The 14,658-nt window shown below is 58.9% G+C and overlaps 2 protein-coding genes across 2 annotated transcripts; both read right to left on the reverse strand.

Moving 5' to 3' along the window:
* Window positions 1–2,757: 2,757 nt before the first annotated feature.
* Window positions 2,758–6,210, reverse strand: FEV (FEV transcription factor, ETS family member; the record flags this gene model as incomplete). Its single annotated transcript, XM_081242193.1, has 3 exons — window positions 2,758–3,344; window positions 5,342–5,416; window positions 6,159–6,210. 3 exons carry the CDS (start codon window positions 6,208–6,210, stop codon window positions 2,758–2,760), a joined length of 714 nt encoding a protein of 237 aa, XP_081098319.1.
* A 4,717-nt stretch (window positions 6,211–10,927) lies between these two features.
* On the reverse strand, window positions 10,928–14,135 carry CRYBA2 (crystallin beta A2; the record flags this gene model as incomplete). The annotated part of the gene is made up of 4 exons (XM_081242368.1): window positions 10,928–11,075; window positions 11,551–11,693; window positions 13,066–13,207; window positions 13,975–14,135. The coding sequence occupies 4 exons, from the start codon at window positions 14,133–14,135 to the stop codon at window positions 10,928–10,930; spliced, it is 594 nt and encodes a 197-aa protein (XP_081098494.1).
* Between the last annotated feature and the right edge of the window lie 523 nt (window positions 14,136–14,658).

A 14,658-nucleotide genomic window follows, 5' to 3' on the forward strand; every position in this document is an offset into this window, starting at 1 on the left:
ACTTCCTGGGTCCACTATTCGGTCTGTTCTCCGTTTGGTCTTCTCCTGAAAGTGTTATCTAACACTGTGTACAGTATCCTGGGGGCACAATCATTATAGCAAGTGGATCATTTCCTTCATCCTAGGGTGCCATAGCTGCATCAATGTGTCCTCAGATCACAATGGTTTTTTCTGCATTTACCATACAGGCTCCTGTGTAACACTGTGTTAACTAAGACACCACTAATTTACACATAGGCTTTACAGAGCACCGCCCTTGCATGTCTCACACTCTAGCCTTTAGAGATCTAAGTACAGGACCTCACACTTCCTGCCAGGAAATTTCACCTTTTTACATTCAACCCACAATTCTTAGCAGCCCAGATCTTTCTGGAACCTGGTTCTGTCTCCCCAGTGCATTCTTTCTCCCTCCCAGCTTCTGCCCCCTGCAAAGAGGCCCTTTGCCTCTCCCTCTAAGTCCCTGAGGCCCTCACCAGGCTGGATTCCTCCCCTGGCCATCTGCTCCTTGGAATACATGATCCCACCTTCTTACCCCATGAGGTCTAGAGAGCATAACAACGGCATGGACCATGCTGATACCAGAATGTTAAGGGACTAAAGCAGGGTACCATTCAATTCCAAAGGGCACAGAGAAGAAGGAGATTAAGACAAAGCATTATAAATAGTGGCCTTTGTGTAATGAGACTGTAGGTGACTTTTTTCCCCATGTTTCATTACATGCTGAATTCAACTAATATTTCGTGGAGCCTTTATTGTGTATTTTCCAAATTTTCTATGCTGAGTGTGTTATTTGGAAAACCAGAAAAAATAAAGTGAAGATGAAATGAAAAGAAATGAAGACTCTTTCCCTAGGTGGACCTCGATGATTTCATTCCCTTTGGGAAGGGGCATTCAGACCCTCCCTGCACTTAGTTGTCCTGCCTTCCCTCTGCATTTTCCCTTCTAGCCCATGGGGCACAGGGGAATCTCCTCAACTGCCTTGTGGGAACCCAGGCACTCTCCCACCAACCAGCGAGGAACCTTTGGTCCAGGAAGAGATATGGCTCCTGGGAAAGAAACACTAGGACCGTGGAGAAGGGGGAGCAATGGGCTTGCCTTGGTGTGCAGCTCAAAGTTCTGGCTATCACTCAGGTACCTCCCCCGTGTTGTTTCCGCCTAAAGGAACGCGTTCAAGGCAGTTTTCCTGCCAACAGGTTTTGTAAAAAGCTCGGAGAAAGCATAAGAGCCATGGCCCCCGGTGGGCACAGTATTCAAAGGGCCTCAGGTGGTGAGGAAAATGGCCCTGCCAGGAGGATGACCCACTTGACCCACTTCCCAGACTTCTCGAGGCCGGACCTGGGGTGCAGGGCTAGGGTTCCCCCCTTTCACCCTCCTCTCTGAAAGCCAAGTTTGGCCTGAAGTGTCGGGTTCTCAGCTTAGCTGCAAAACCTGGCTCTGGCTTACCCTCCTGAGACCAGCAGAGGGCGCGCGCCACCCGCGAGAAGGAGGTTGCAGCCGCCAGCGCGGAGGGGAGCGGCAGGCGCAGAAGGGGAGAGTCTCTCCTCCTGAAAACAAGGTGGCAGATCCAGAGAAAAGATAGCGCTGGAGATAGGAGGACGGGGTGGGGGGGAGCGTTTGTGAGTGGGAGTGAGAGAGAAAGTCTGAGTGAAGGTAGGATGGGGAGGAGAGGAGAGGTGGGGAAGGGGATGAAATGGAGGGACTGGGGAAAGATTGAGATGGTGTGAAGATGAGACAAGGCGGGGTGGAGGTTGGGAGGAGGTGAGGAACTTGCGTAAGGATGGGTGAGACGGGGGAAGGTGGCATGCCGCTGCGCGTTGGGAGGGAAGTTGGGATGGGGTAGGGTGAAGGGGCAGGTGGAAGGCCGGATGAGGCAGGCTGGGCTCGACTGCCAGGTAGGAGGGGCGCTGCAGCAGGAGCCCACGCACTAGAGGCTCCGCGCCCCCCTCCAGTAGCACCCAAGCCTGCCTGCCCCCATTCTCTCGAGATTTTCCTTGGCAAGCCTTTCTGCTCAGGCCTAAGCTGGGCGTCTCACTACCTTTTCCACCACCACCACCACCACCACCACCACCACCACCACCACCACCCCGCCCCCCCGCCAAGGTTTTGGTGCAGCTAAGAACAGAGAGAAGAGGCAGCGGGGAGCTTGGGAGCTTTAATAGGTCTGGAAGGGAATAGAAACACAAGGCAGTCCTGTGGGAGGTTGGGGACGGGAGGAAGGGGGCCCGGAAGCTACCTAGAAGTGTCAAGGGAGACGCGGCCCTTACCAAGCCCGCTGAGGTGCCAGGGGAGGAGAAGGTGGACTCTGCTGGGCCTCGGCCATACTGGAATCGGGGCAGCTCCGTGGGGGACAAAAAAAGAGAGAGAGAGAGAGAGAGAGAGAGAAAATTTGGAATAAGAGAGGGGTCATAATGGAGGGGCTTCCAGGAGCCAGAGGGAAGTACAGATGGAGGGGAGGAAAAATCAGGGGAGACCCGAGAACCCCTTTCAGGGATCTGAGGTCTAGAAGAAGGTTAGAGGAAATGCAGGCACAGTCACCCTCCCTCGGGGGTTGCGGGATGAGGCGGGGGGCAAATCCGGTGTTAAAGGAAGATTGAGGCGACTTCAGGCCCCTTCCCCCGGGGCTGGGTGCAGCGGGCGGAGTAAAATCTGAGGTTGAAGAAACGGCGGCGGAGGCGCCGGCCCCTCACCGGGATGTGGATGGGATTGAGCGAGGCTCTGGGCGCCTGGGAGAGGCCACGGGGCATCCGGCCGCCCCGTCTAGTGGTAATGGCCCCCCAGGTGCGAGGCGGCGGCCACCGCGCCGAAGGGCCCGGACGGGGGCTGCAAGCCGGGGCTGGGGTAGAGCGCGGCGGTGGCGGTGGCGGCGGCGGGGCCCGGGCCCGGCCAGTAGGAGAAGCCGGCGGGCGCGACGCCGGCCGAGGCGGCCATGAGGTTGAGTTTGGAGAGGCCGGGGAAGGGCAGTGGAGCCAGGCTGGGTGGCAGCTTGTAGAGCGCACCGTCCTGGGCGGCGGCGGCCGCGGCGGCGGCGGCGGCGGCGGCGGCGTGAGCGTGCGCGGGGGGCGGCTGGCAGGCCTGCGCCAGGCCCTGGAAGTCGAAGCGGTAGGCGTAGCGCTTGCCGTGCACCTTGCTCATGATGTTCTTGTCGTAGTAGTAGCGCAGCGCGCGGCTCAGCTTGTCGTAGTTCATGTTGGGCTTGCTCTTGCGCTCGCCCCAGCGCCGCGCCACCTCGTCTGGGTCCGTGAGCTTGAACTCGCCGTGCCCACCCTCCCACGCGATGCAGCCGGCGTTCGCGCGGTCAGCCAGCAGCTCCAGCAGAAACTGCCACAGCTGGATCTGGCCGCTGCCTGTGGGCAAGGGGGGCAGTCAGCCACCGGCGGGATGAGGGAGGCTAGCGGCGGGGGAAGAGGTGAGGTGGGAGACGACCTCCCTCCCCCACCCCGAGTCGGGGGTGGGGACCGATATCAGGGAGGAAAAGGGCACGTCCAGCTGTGTAACTGGGCATAGCTGGAGCGGCTGGCCAGGGAGAGGCTGATCAGCAAAGCCGTCCCTAGCCAGTACCGCGCTTTTGCACAATGGAAACGAGTCTCCCACTAAGGAGGACGCAACCCCGCGGGCGCACAGCTTTGTGAGAATTGGGGTGAGAAGGAGAAGCATCACCTCCTCTGTATAGAGGTAGAGGCGCTCCAAGGCACAGGGCTCTCGGAGGTGAGCAAAGGCGGGATATCAGCCCTTCGGCTGAGGGCCCTTACTCGGTGCAGAGCCTGCACAACCGCACAGGGTAGCCTACATAGGTGGTTAGATTGCCACATCCCAGCTGGACCACGTCCAGAGATCCAGAGGGAAGAAGCAGGCCTGCAGCAGGATCACCCCAGCCACCGGACAAGGCATACAGTTGGACCCCCTTCCCGAGGTGGAGACGAGGTGTGGCTGGCTTCCTCGAGGTACCACATCAGACAAGAATGGGCACAGTGGCTCCCTAAGAGTGAGAGGAATGGCAGCCTCTGAAGTCTCCCCATCCTTGCCAGCGTCTGGTGCTGGGGCTACTCCGGTTCGGCCTCTTTTTTCGAAACAGGCGGGATTCCCAGGGTACCAAGGTGTCGTAGTTCCCTGAGGGCGTGATGCGCCGCTCTGAGAAGAGGAGAGGAGACTGGGAAGCCTCTCTGCTTGGCTCCCTGCCTCCTCCCATCTTTGGCCAATCTCTAGACTCTTCTGCCCCGTCTGGATTTGGGGGGTTGCTAAAAACGGCCAGGAGGCTTTCCCGGGTAAGTGGGTAGTGAGAGAGAACTCCTGCTTCTCTGTCTTGGAGCCTTAATCAGACAGTTGGAGAAAAATCTTGATAGCATTACCCGCCCTCCCCGCCACCACCACACACTCTTTCAGAATAAAAGGGATTTTCCTCAGAACTGTCTGATTGTTTCAAGTTGAGCCTGCTGAAACTCTGCTTTTTTCAACAACTCGCTCAGGACCCAGATGCTGCCCTCCAACATCATTTTGATCCCAGTCCCTCCACACCAGCCCGGTGAGGAGCTGCCTGGCTCCAGGTCAGGAGCGTTGAATTTTAGGTTCAGAAGCAAGGGAAGATTTGGGTAAAAATGTGCATCTGGTACTGAGGGACGTAGAGGCTTGGAAGCTCATTCCTGTTGGGTGTCGTGTTCCCTTTTGGATAAAGCAGTTGCCAACCTTGCTTTTCTGGTTACGGTAACTTGGTGAGATCTAGGGTACCGACTGGGTGGGGACCTGTGGGGAGGCTTGGCCTGAAAGGCCGGCCAGGTTTGGCTGCCAACATGGCAAAACCGAGGATAATTTAGCCACCGGCAGAGAGTGGGTGGCCAACCTGGGAATCAACTGCAACGGCCCAGAGGACTTGGCTCACAGAGCCTGGCATGGGCCAGTGGGGCAGGTGGGTGCTGGCCCTGGTGCTAATGGTGACTCGGCTTGGAGTGGCCAGGGAATAATTCTCCGGGTCACCTTGCTGGGCGGTGCCGATGCCTTGGGCTCCCGCTGCCAGTAGGGAAATGACACCAAGCACCTCAGCCCCAGCCCCACAGCAGGAAAAACATTCCCAGCTGAAAAGGGGGTGGGGACAGGATCTTCGTCTGCCCTGGCCTTCGAGTTCAACCCTGGGACTCAGCAGGTGCAGGAGCCAAAGGCCAAATGAATGTTCCCCCCACCCCCAGCCTCCCCACAATCATGCCCCGACCCTCTGTTTCCCAAAGCCCAGCATTGCATATCGCTCCCACCCTCTGTTCTGGTGGCAGTGGCGCCTGTCCGTATGCGGTGGGTACCCCGGACCCGATCCACTGTCTTCGCCTCCGCCCGTCCACCCCGCCGGCCAGCTCACCTTTTTGTACCGCGGGGCTCAGCGGCCCCCACCCCGGGCTCTTTCCTTCCTTGAAGAGACCGTCTCCGACGGGATCTGTGGCAGCAGGAGAAAACAGTCAGGCAGATCCAGGCGGAGGTTGCCGACTTGGCCGAACGGGCCCCGGGCCAAGGCTCAAGGGGGAACTGGGGGGTGCCTTGGCTCCCCGGCGCGAGGCTGGGGGCCCGATCCGTCCGGCTCCTCCTCCTGGAGCCTGGCCCGGGCGCGCGCCGCGCGGAGCCCCTCCATAACGCCCAAGTCAGGAAACGCGTCCAGGAAAAAGGAAATCCGCTTTCTGAACGGGCCGGCGGGAGCCTTATAAAGACGAGCGGGGTTTGCGCCAGCGAGCCGGAGCGCGCAGAGCCCACCGGAGAGGAGAGGGCGCCTGGAAAGCTGGGCTGGTGGGAACGCTCGGAGCACGGAGGTGAGGGGCCACGAGGGTGCACGGGAGACTCCCGGCTGACCACAACCTCCCAACACTGCACGCGCACTGAGCCCCCTACCACACTGTAGACCTCTGCTCCCCCTGCCAGGCTCTTTCAGCCGCTGAGCTGGCACTCTTGGCTTCCCAGGCTCCCAATCTGCTCACTTCAGGTCCTCTAAACCTCACACTAAAACCCCAAAGAGCTCCATCTGCCTTTAAGGTTTCCCAGTGCCCTAGACTGCTCAGTTCTCCCAGAGATCCGATTCTCTGGACCGCGCCCCCTTCCCTTGGACCGCAGTATCCCCTTCCCAAGCCCCAGCCCAGACTTCCCGCCCCGGGTCGCGGTGCCTCCAGCCCCCGGCTGGTCCCTGGTACCTGGCAGGTACATGTTGATCAGCAGGGGCTGGGAGCCGCCGCTCTGTCTCATCGCCGCCAGGGCCTGGGCGGTGGGAGGTGGGGGGTGGGGGTGGGAGAGGGGGATCGCGTCAGGCTTTGCGCTCCGGGGCACCGATCCCCGCCCGAGGAGACAGCGGGTGACAGGGAGAAGGCGCTGGGTCCAGCAAGGCCTGGCGGGAGGGGGCTGCCCGGGTGTGGCGGGGGATGGAGGGGTCCTGGAGCGATGCTCCCAGCTACCAGGCTGCTCGGAACCCTCCGGGCCCCCGCGCGGGCAGGGGCCGCAATTTCCGTTTTAATTAAAGAGCTGCAGCCTCGGCCCCCCGGACCCCGCCCCCGCCCCTCTTATCGCCCCATCGCAATAAAGTCTCCGACTTGCAGCGCGGCAGCCAAGCGCACCCGGCAGCCCCCCGCACCCCGCAACCCGGGAGACGCGCGGGGGATGGGCCTGGGCCTCGCGCTCTGGCAGGGGTCAGGAGCCCATTTCTTTTCCGCCTCCCGGACTCTGAGCAAACAGGATTGGGGCGGGGTACCCGGCCCCACCTCGGACCCCCAGAGCCACAACGGGGTGGGGGGCTCCCTCCTTCTCACCCATCCCCCCCACCTCACCGCTCCACTCTCCTCTCCTCCCCCCACCCCACCCCCACCCGGGTTCCCGTCTCCAGGCTGCGTTATCTGCATCTTCACTTTTAAATTTCCGCTTCCCTCCCTCTCTCCTGTCGCTGCGCTCCGGGTCGGCAGCCGTTGCTCCCTTTATCTACCCCCCTTCCTCCATCCCCGCTACTCCTCCCTCCTCTCCTCTCCCACTCTCTGCTCTTCCCTGGAGACCCAATCTCCTTCCCTGTCTCCCTCTTGTTTTCCCCGGTTTCCTGCCTTTCCGGGGCTCCCAGGCCTCTGGGCCAGCGCTGGGGCGTCTCCCACACAACTTTTAGTGGCTTGTCCTTCCTCCCCCTTTCTAGGTCTCTCCTTCTTCTTCCATCTAGTCCCTCCTCCTCCCATCTCCCTTCTGTCTCCTCTCTACCTCTCCATCCCATCTCTCTCTTTCCCTTCCTTTTCTCATTCGTTTGTTCTCACTAATTTGTGGCAAATGGTAGACTCGTGATCCCCCTTCCATCCCCCCCAACCATTTCTCTTCTATCTTTCCCCACCCCTTGTCGTCCCAGCCTACCATCTACCCTCACAACTCTTCCCATCCTGATTACCCCAGAACTAGGCTGCAGTTGGCACCTTGCTCTAGCAGGAGTTAAAACACGTGCACCGTACAAGGTCCCTCAACCCAGGGGGAGTGGAAGTAAATACACTCCGAGAAAGGGGCAAAGGGGGGGTATTAGCAAAGCTGATGTGGTCCCCAGGTGGCCTGGAGTCTCTGGGTACCTGTGGGGCTTCCTGGCTCTGGAGGGGCACACTAAGGAGGGATGCTGGCTGAAGACTGAGTCTCTGGGACAGGAGCCCACCTGCAGCCATGCAGCACCTGGTGACTCCGGTCAGAATTGGTAATCTCAAGGCCTTTCTCTCCCACTGCTTGACTTCAGGAAGTGAGGAGGCCTGGGCCTTCAGGGCACTTGGATGGAAGTGGGCAGGTTTTCTGCAGGATCCCTGGTCCTGCGTTGCCTGACTGAGGATGGCTGGGAAGTCCAGCTGGGGGAGGGGTTTCTGTGGGGCCTCTTGCATTCTTCACTTGCTGTAACTCCTGGGGTGTTCCTCCATGCTGGGGGAGGGTATAAAAATCAGAAGGAACCAAGGAGGAGTGTGGGAGGTGAGTCTAGGGGAAAATGGGGGGTGTCCCAGGACCCTAGAGGATCCTAAAGGGACAGGGGTGGAGGTGGAATCTGGTGGGGGAAAGATGAGTGGTTGGGATGCTCCCTAGGGACAGAACTCAGGGCTTTGAGGGAGCAGAGGGTCTTGGGGGTCCGGCCAAGGTCTCACTCCCTCTCCTTCCTGCTTTCTCGTCACTTCCCCAGATAGAAAATGAGGAACGGGAGGCAGCAAGTTTCACCCACTAATGCTCTGAGTGGAAGGCTGAGGCAGAGGGGAGAGGCGCTTAGAGTGGGCGTCTATCCGGACATCCCAGCTCCGAGCTGATGAAGGATCAACAGCTCAGTCTCCGCCCCCACCCCCACCTCACTGAGGACTCAGGGACTGAGGGGTAGGTGGGCTCTGGGAAGAGTTTGTGAGGGAGTGAGGGGCATATGCCTACCTCACCTGGATCTTGGCTGCACCAATGGAAAGGAGATGACCTCCTCTGTCCCCGTTGGCCTTTGGCTGAGTGCAGCCAATGAGCAAGTCCAGGCAGCTTCCCTGCCGTCCTCCTCCCACCTGGCTGGGTGTGAGCCCCACCGTGCTCTGCAGGCCATCAGCCTGCCCAGAATAGAAGGACGGTAGGAAGGTGAAAACACTCAGGCCCAGCCTGGCCTCTGCGCACCCCCTCCTTATTTGCTGATGTGGGGAGCAGTGTTGGACCCATGGGTCTAAGAAAACCTAGAAGGTCGATGCTGGCAAAGGCTGCAACAAATATCAGCTCCCCCAACTCCTTCATTGTACAGGTGGGGACACTGAGACCTAGAGACAGGGCGTGCCCTGGTCAGGGTCACACTGCCAGTTCCTGAAAGCATCTTGCTGGGTGGTCCTAGTAACCATGGACCTTCCTGGAGGGAGGGCAGCTCAGCTGATGGTAGATATCAGATCTCCCTTTGCCCACTGCCTGCCTCCAATACAGGCAGTGCGGAGGTGGGCTGCTGGGCTCTGAGGCCAGTTTGTCTGGGTCTGGGCTCAACTCCAGATCCCCCATTTCCTAGTTGCGTGGCTTTTGGGGAAGTTACATAACCTCTGTACCTTAGTCTCTTCATCTGTAAAATGGGGATTATAGTACCAACCATACAGAATTATTAGGCTTATATAACACATGCTGAGTGCTCAGGCAAAGCTGCCTATATTTAGCTGTTGTTACTATTACCATGCCCCCAAGGGGACAGTTAGGAGCCTGTGACCACACAGGAACCCCAGGCTCCTCTGGAGCCCACAAAGGTTTGGGGCTCTGCTGAGGCCTGAGGCTTTCGGCCACAGCTCAGGTCAGCCTCCGGTTAACAGCCTGGATTTGGGGTCTGGAGCCCTGTGTTCAGGTCCTGGGTTTGTCACCAATTAAGTGGATGACCTCATCAAGGCTTCTCCCTCTCAGAGGAGCTCCAGTTTCTTCATTGGTGAAATGGATGAAGAATGGAAGCTATTAGGAGGATCAAATGTGACAGGGGCGATGGACTTCAGAACCCATCTAGGTATAAAGCAGAATTCATACCCCACCTAGAACTCTGTCCTTGGTCCCCTGACCCAACCCGGAGATCCATGGGGAGAGGCAGGGAAGGGAGGTCCTATGGTAAGTGCCCTAGTTCTTTTCTGAACCACAAGCATCTTCAGGCAGTTCTCCTTGAATCCTCACAACAACCCTGTGAGAAAGACAAGGCAGGACTCAATAGCCCCGGTTTACAGGTGAGGGAATTGAGGCTGGGGGATGCTATGTGACTGGGTCCCGGGTGTTCTGACTTCTGGTCCAGGACTCTTCCCAAGGGAGCAGATGCCTGACTGTGCACAGCTGGGCCCCTGGGAAATGCCCAGGTCCAAATCTGACTTTTCTCCAACATTGCTTTGACTGCCCTGGGCTGGGGCGATGATCTGGGCCACCCCTCCCCATGCATAGGTCCACCAGGGGCTTGAAAACTCAAGCATCCCTGAGAGACAGGATGAAGGGCCTCCCAAGGACCTTGAAGGCCCTGCCTATGTGGGTGAGATTATCATAAACTGAGCCAAAGAGGGAGCTGGAAAGAAGCCACATTGGTGCCACGGACTCTGATGGCTGCAGCCACATTCAACCCCACCATGGCTGTGGGCTTCTACCACCTGCCCCAGAACCCAGGCTCACTGTGGTCAGTGGCTCAGGGGTGGCCTCTCCAGCTCACTAGTCCTCTGAAGAGTGGGGAGGAAGAGGAAGAATGAAGAGGGAGTTGTTTGAGACAGCTGAGAGGCAAGGTATGCGAATGCTTTGTACAATAAATGCTGGAGCTCAATACCACGAGGGATTGTTATTCAAAGGGTCTAGGGCTTGGCTCAGAGAGGGGACATCTCCTCTAGGAGGCAGTGGGACCTCCCAGCAATTACCCCTCTCTCACCCTTGCTCCTCTATAAGGCGGAGATTCTACAAAGCTGGGAACTGGGTGCAAGCTTCCCTTAGGCTGGATAGGGAGCCAGGGTGAAGATAAAGGCTCGAAAAGGTAGGGGTGGGGGTCAGAGAGGAACCCAGCAGGGCTCCTGCACAGAGTTAAGGAGGTCCTGCCCTGGATGCTGGTGCCTGGCCCAGGGCGTGCGTGAAGGTTGAAATTCAGCTATGAGCCCTGCCGTGGAGCTATGTGCGCCCAAACCAGAGGATGGCAAAGGAACTATATGGGCTAGCAGTACCCCTGGTCCAAGCTGATAGGCCTTTACCAAGGAGAGGTGTGGGGCTGGTTGCATTTAACAGGATCCCCAGGATTCTTACCAGCATTTCCATCTTAGACCCATCAGCCACATACATCCTAAGCCAGTGTATGCTCCATAGTCAAGGGTCCTGGAGCCAGAGGGGAGGGGAGGGTTGGCAGAGAGGGACCCTCAGAAGGATAAGGATGGAAATTGCAAAGCAAGACACCAAAAAGGAGGCAAGAGGGGCAGGCAGGTTCAGGAGCCTTTATTGAGGGTCTTCAGGGGAGGCGCCGGGGCTGTGGAGCTTAGTGCTGGACTCTCCGAATGGACTGCAGCTGCCCAGTGTGGGCCTGCGTGCCGAATTCACTGTAGTTACGGAACTCCCCACTGTGGCGGTCCTGCTCCAGTACATACTGGTAGCCCCGGTAGCCTGGGTACTGGTAGGCCACCCACCTAGGCGAGTGAAGGCACAGGGGTGGTAAGTAGGCTCTGCCCCCACCCCCACCGATGTCCTCCATGGCTGGTCCTCCTTTCTCAGCTCCCAATCCCCAGCTCCAAAACCATGGCTTCTGTTTTCCCTACATGGATCTCTCCCTGCCCTGTCCACTGCTCCAGGTCTTCCTAACACCTTCATCTTGTCTCCTATTCCCACCCTCCATTGCCCCCTCACCCATGTTTTCAATCCCTTCCTCTACCCCACGTTTCCCCCGACTCATTCTCCTATTACCTGCCCCATCCCTCCCAGTCTGTCTCCATCATCTCACTTCCCCTTGCCTCTCAGTCTCCCATGACCTCACTCCCCCTGTCCCCTAGCCCCCAGTGTCTCTCTTTACTGTGTCTCTTAGCACCCCCATCACTTTTCCCCACCCTCCTCCCTGGTCCCCTTTGCCTCCCTGCTCTTCTTCCTTGTTCCAGGCCCAGGACTCACGCTCCAGAGCTGACTTTGAGGGAACCCACATCCTTGCTGGCCCAGCCCATGGAAGGCAGGGATGGGTAGTCATCATTGAGTTCAAACTTGCAGCCCTGGAAGTTTTCCCCCTCAAACAGTGTCACGCGGCTGTCACTGTGGTTCTGAGGCACAAGAAGGTAGGGGTGGACAGGTCAGGCCCTCCAAAGAGGATACATTCTCAGCCCGACTCCCCCAACACTCTGCCCAGCATAAGCTGTAAAGACACAGGGTCCATAAACACACCCAGAGTTCACTCCCTCAGCTCCATATCAGTCTGGGAAGTTGGGATGCTCAGAGGTCCCCAGCCTGGTCCCTTCTATGGCTTTGGATTGAGGTGGTGAGACTGAGGGGGGTGTTCCCAGAGACACTTCGAGGTGAGGGATAGAGAGCATCTTTTTTTTTTTTTTTTCTCTTTTGCGGTACGCGGGCCTCTCACTGTTGTTGCCTCGCCCGTTGCGGAGCACAGGCTCCGGACACACAGGCTCAGCGGCCATGGCTCACGGGCCCAGCCGCTCCGCGGCATGTGGGATCTTCCTGGACCGGGGCACGAACCCGCGTCCCCTGCATCGGCAGGCAGACCCTCAACCACTGCGCCACCAGGGAAGCCCAGAGAGCATCTTTTGACATGGACATGTTTTGCAGGAGGAAAATCAGAGGTCCTGAGGGAAATCTGGTCCACTAAGCAAGACAGTTTCCCTAAGGAAGCATTGACTATCAATCCCCTGCCCAGCACCCTGGGCATAGCCTCTCATAGGGTAAGACCCAGAGAGGGGTGGAGAGCAAAGTCAGAACGTAAGGCCGGGGCATCAGCGTTTGTTGAGTCTGGGCTCCCATTGTCCCAGGGCCTTCCCCCTGCAGGGCTCCTTGGCCTCCTGGGATGGAGAAACTGGGCTGAGTCAGCACCTGCTTTCTGTCCTCCACCACACAGCCCCAGCCTCACCAGTAAGGGAGATAAATCAGCAGAAATGGGAATTGAGATCCTCCCCTCCAGTGTATTTGATTCATTACCAACCCCTTCCCCCCAAACATACACACAGAGACTAACCCCTTCTCAGCCTTGATCCCTGATTGAGTTCTCTTCTCACGTTAACCTGTGTGACCAGGGTCAAATCACTTTGCCCTCTGAGCCCCATTTCCACACCTATGTGTGAGGTTAAGAGCAGTCACCCCACCTCACAGTGCTGTGCGACAACAGAAGCGCTCGCTGACACGTGCGGACATGGGGACGACTGGGTGTGAGGAACGGGGCTCAAGACCGGGGCACGGTATCGGGGGGCTGTCCGTGGTGCTGATTTCCGATGCCTGGCTTAGGCCCACGTTCCAAAATTTCTGAGACCTCTCTGGTTCTGGGAAGCAATGACACTCCTACCCATCTAGGAGTTGTGTTTACACCCCGCGTGCAGTGAGTGGACGGTCTTTCCAGGTGCTGTGGTGGGGTCAGGGCCTGGAGCTAGGAGCTAGGATGCAGAGGAGGAGGGGGAGGGCTGTGCTCACCGCGCAGATCACTGGCCGGAAGGACAGCAGCTGGTCGCTGTGGTGGCCGCCACTGCCACTCCAGGCACTCCAGCGAGGATAGTCACCTTTCTCCAGAATGAACTGCTGTCCCTGGAAGTCGGGGTACTCGAAGGCCACCCAACTGGGGAAAGATAATGGAAGCTGCGAGGCATCTGCGCCAGCCTCATTCATTCCTCCCCTCCCCCTTGCTTGCTACAGAACCGATCTTTGTCTCCACCCAAGGCCTTCCCTTAACACACCCATCACAAGACAACCCCGCCCCTCTAGAGGCTAAAGACCCTAAGCTGGCTGCTATCTGGGGTTTGAGGGGTCCAGGCTTCCAGCTCAGGGCCCCCAGGCTGGAAGGAATTTTCCAGCCTACGAAGATCACCCGACCAAGCACTCCTACCGCAAGGATTTTGGCCCCTGCAAAGGTAGGCGTAGGAACCCCCCTAACCTGCGGTAGCAACCTGTGATAGCAACAAACTGCAATAGCTCAGGGGCCTCAGCTTTCCTGAGGGCCCCAGTCTCTAGGAGACCAGGGAGGGGCGGGCGGAAGGGATTTGGCTTCTTTTGCTAAACGAAGCTTAGAGCCATCTAACTTTGGAAGGGACAGCATTACACTGGGAACCCCTTCAGGGTTCAGGCCGGCCCCACGGAGTCCCGCAAAGGGTCGCTTCTCGCCTTTATCCCTTTAGCTCACACGCGGATACAATCTTTCTCATGATTTGTTTTGGGGCAGGTGGGGAGTTTTGAGGAAGCCTAGATATGTTCCATATTGCTGGGTCCCTCTCAGCCAGGGCTTACATACAGTCTGGGGAATGGAGGACTGGGACCCAGTCTCGGAGCTTGCGCCAGGGGAACCTGGCGCCCCCCAACCCAGCCCAACCGCGCCGGGGCATCACTCACGCGCCATTTTCCACCTTGACCGAGCGCACCCGGCGCAGGCCTACGCGCTCGCCGATGTTGGTGCAGTCACTCAGCAGGCGGCAGCGGCGGCCCTGGAAGTCCTCCTCATCCCAAAGCGTGAGGCTGGCGGGCGCTGGGCCCTGCGCGGGGGCGCTGCTCATGCCGCTGCAGACAGGGACGGGACCAAGCGCTCAGCGTCTCGAGAGCCCACTCCCCTCCCAGGCCCGCCCGACCCCGCCCAACCCCGATGGGAGGTGAAGGATCGCGGGCCGGACCCTGGCTGCTAGCGCCTTTTCCCCATCTCGCCCTCCCGCGCCCGAAGAGACCGCGCCCCAGCACCGAGTATTCACCGGGTGGGTGAGCGCGGTACTGACGGAAGCGGAGAGGCTGCGCGCGAGCTGGGCGTGCGGGGCTTTATACCAGGCCTCGCCCCCTCTCCGCACCCTCTCCCGCTGGGGTGGGGGGAGCTGAGTCAGCGGGCAAGCTGCGGTCAGCTCTGGTGTCCCCAGGGGAGCCGCGGCCTCTCCCGCAACCGCTGACCTGGCCCCAGCCCTCGGGGATTACAATAGAAAGTGCTGAGACACATGTCCGGCGCTCGCCACAGCCGAGGCTGACTCCGCTTTTTCTTTTTGGGGGGCCTGAGCCAGGCCGAGACCTTCAGGGATAGAGGTACCAGGCCCCCCG

Source organism: Mesoplodon bidens (assembly GCF_964165515.1).
Source record: "Mesoplodon bidens genome assembly, chromosome: 8".
In the NCBI taxonomy this organism is placed as follows: Eukaryota; Metazoa; Chordata; class Mammalia; order Artiodactyla; family Ziphiidae; genus Mesoplodon; species Mesoplodon bidens.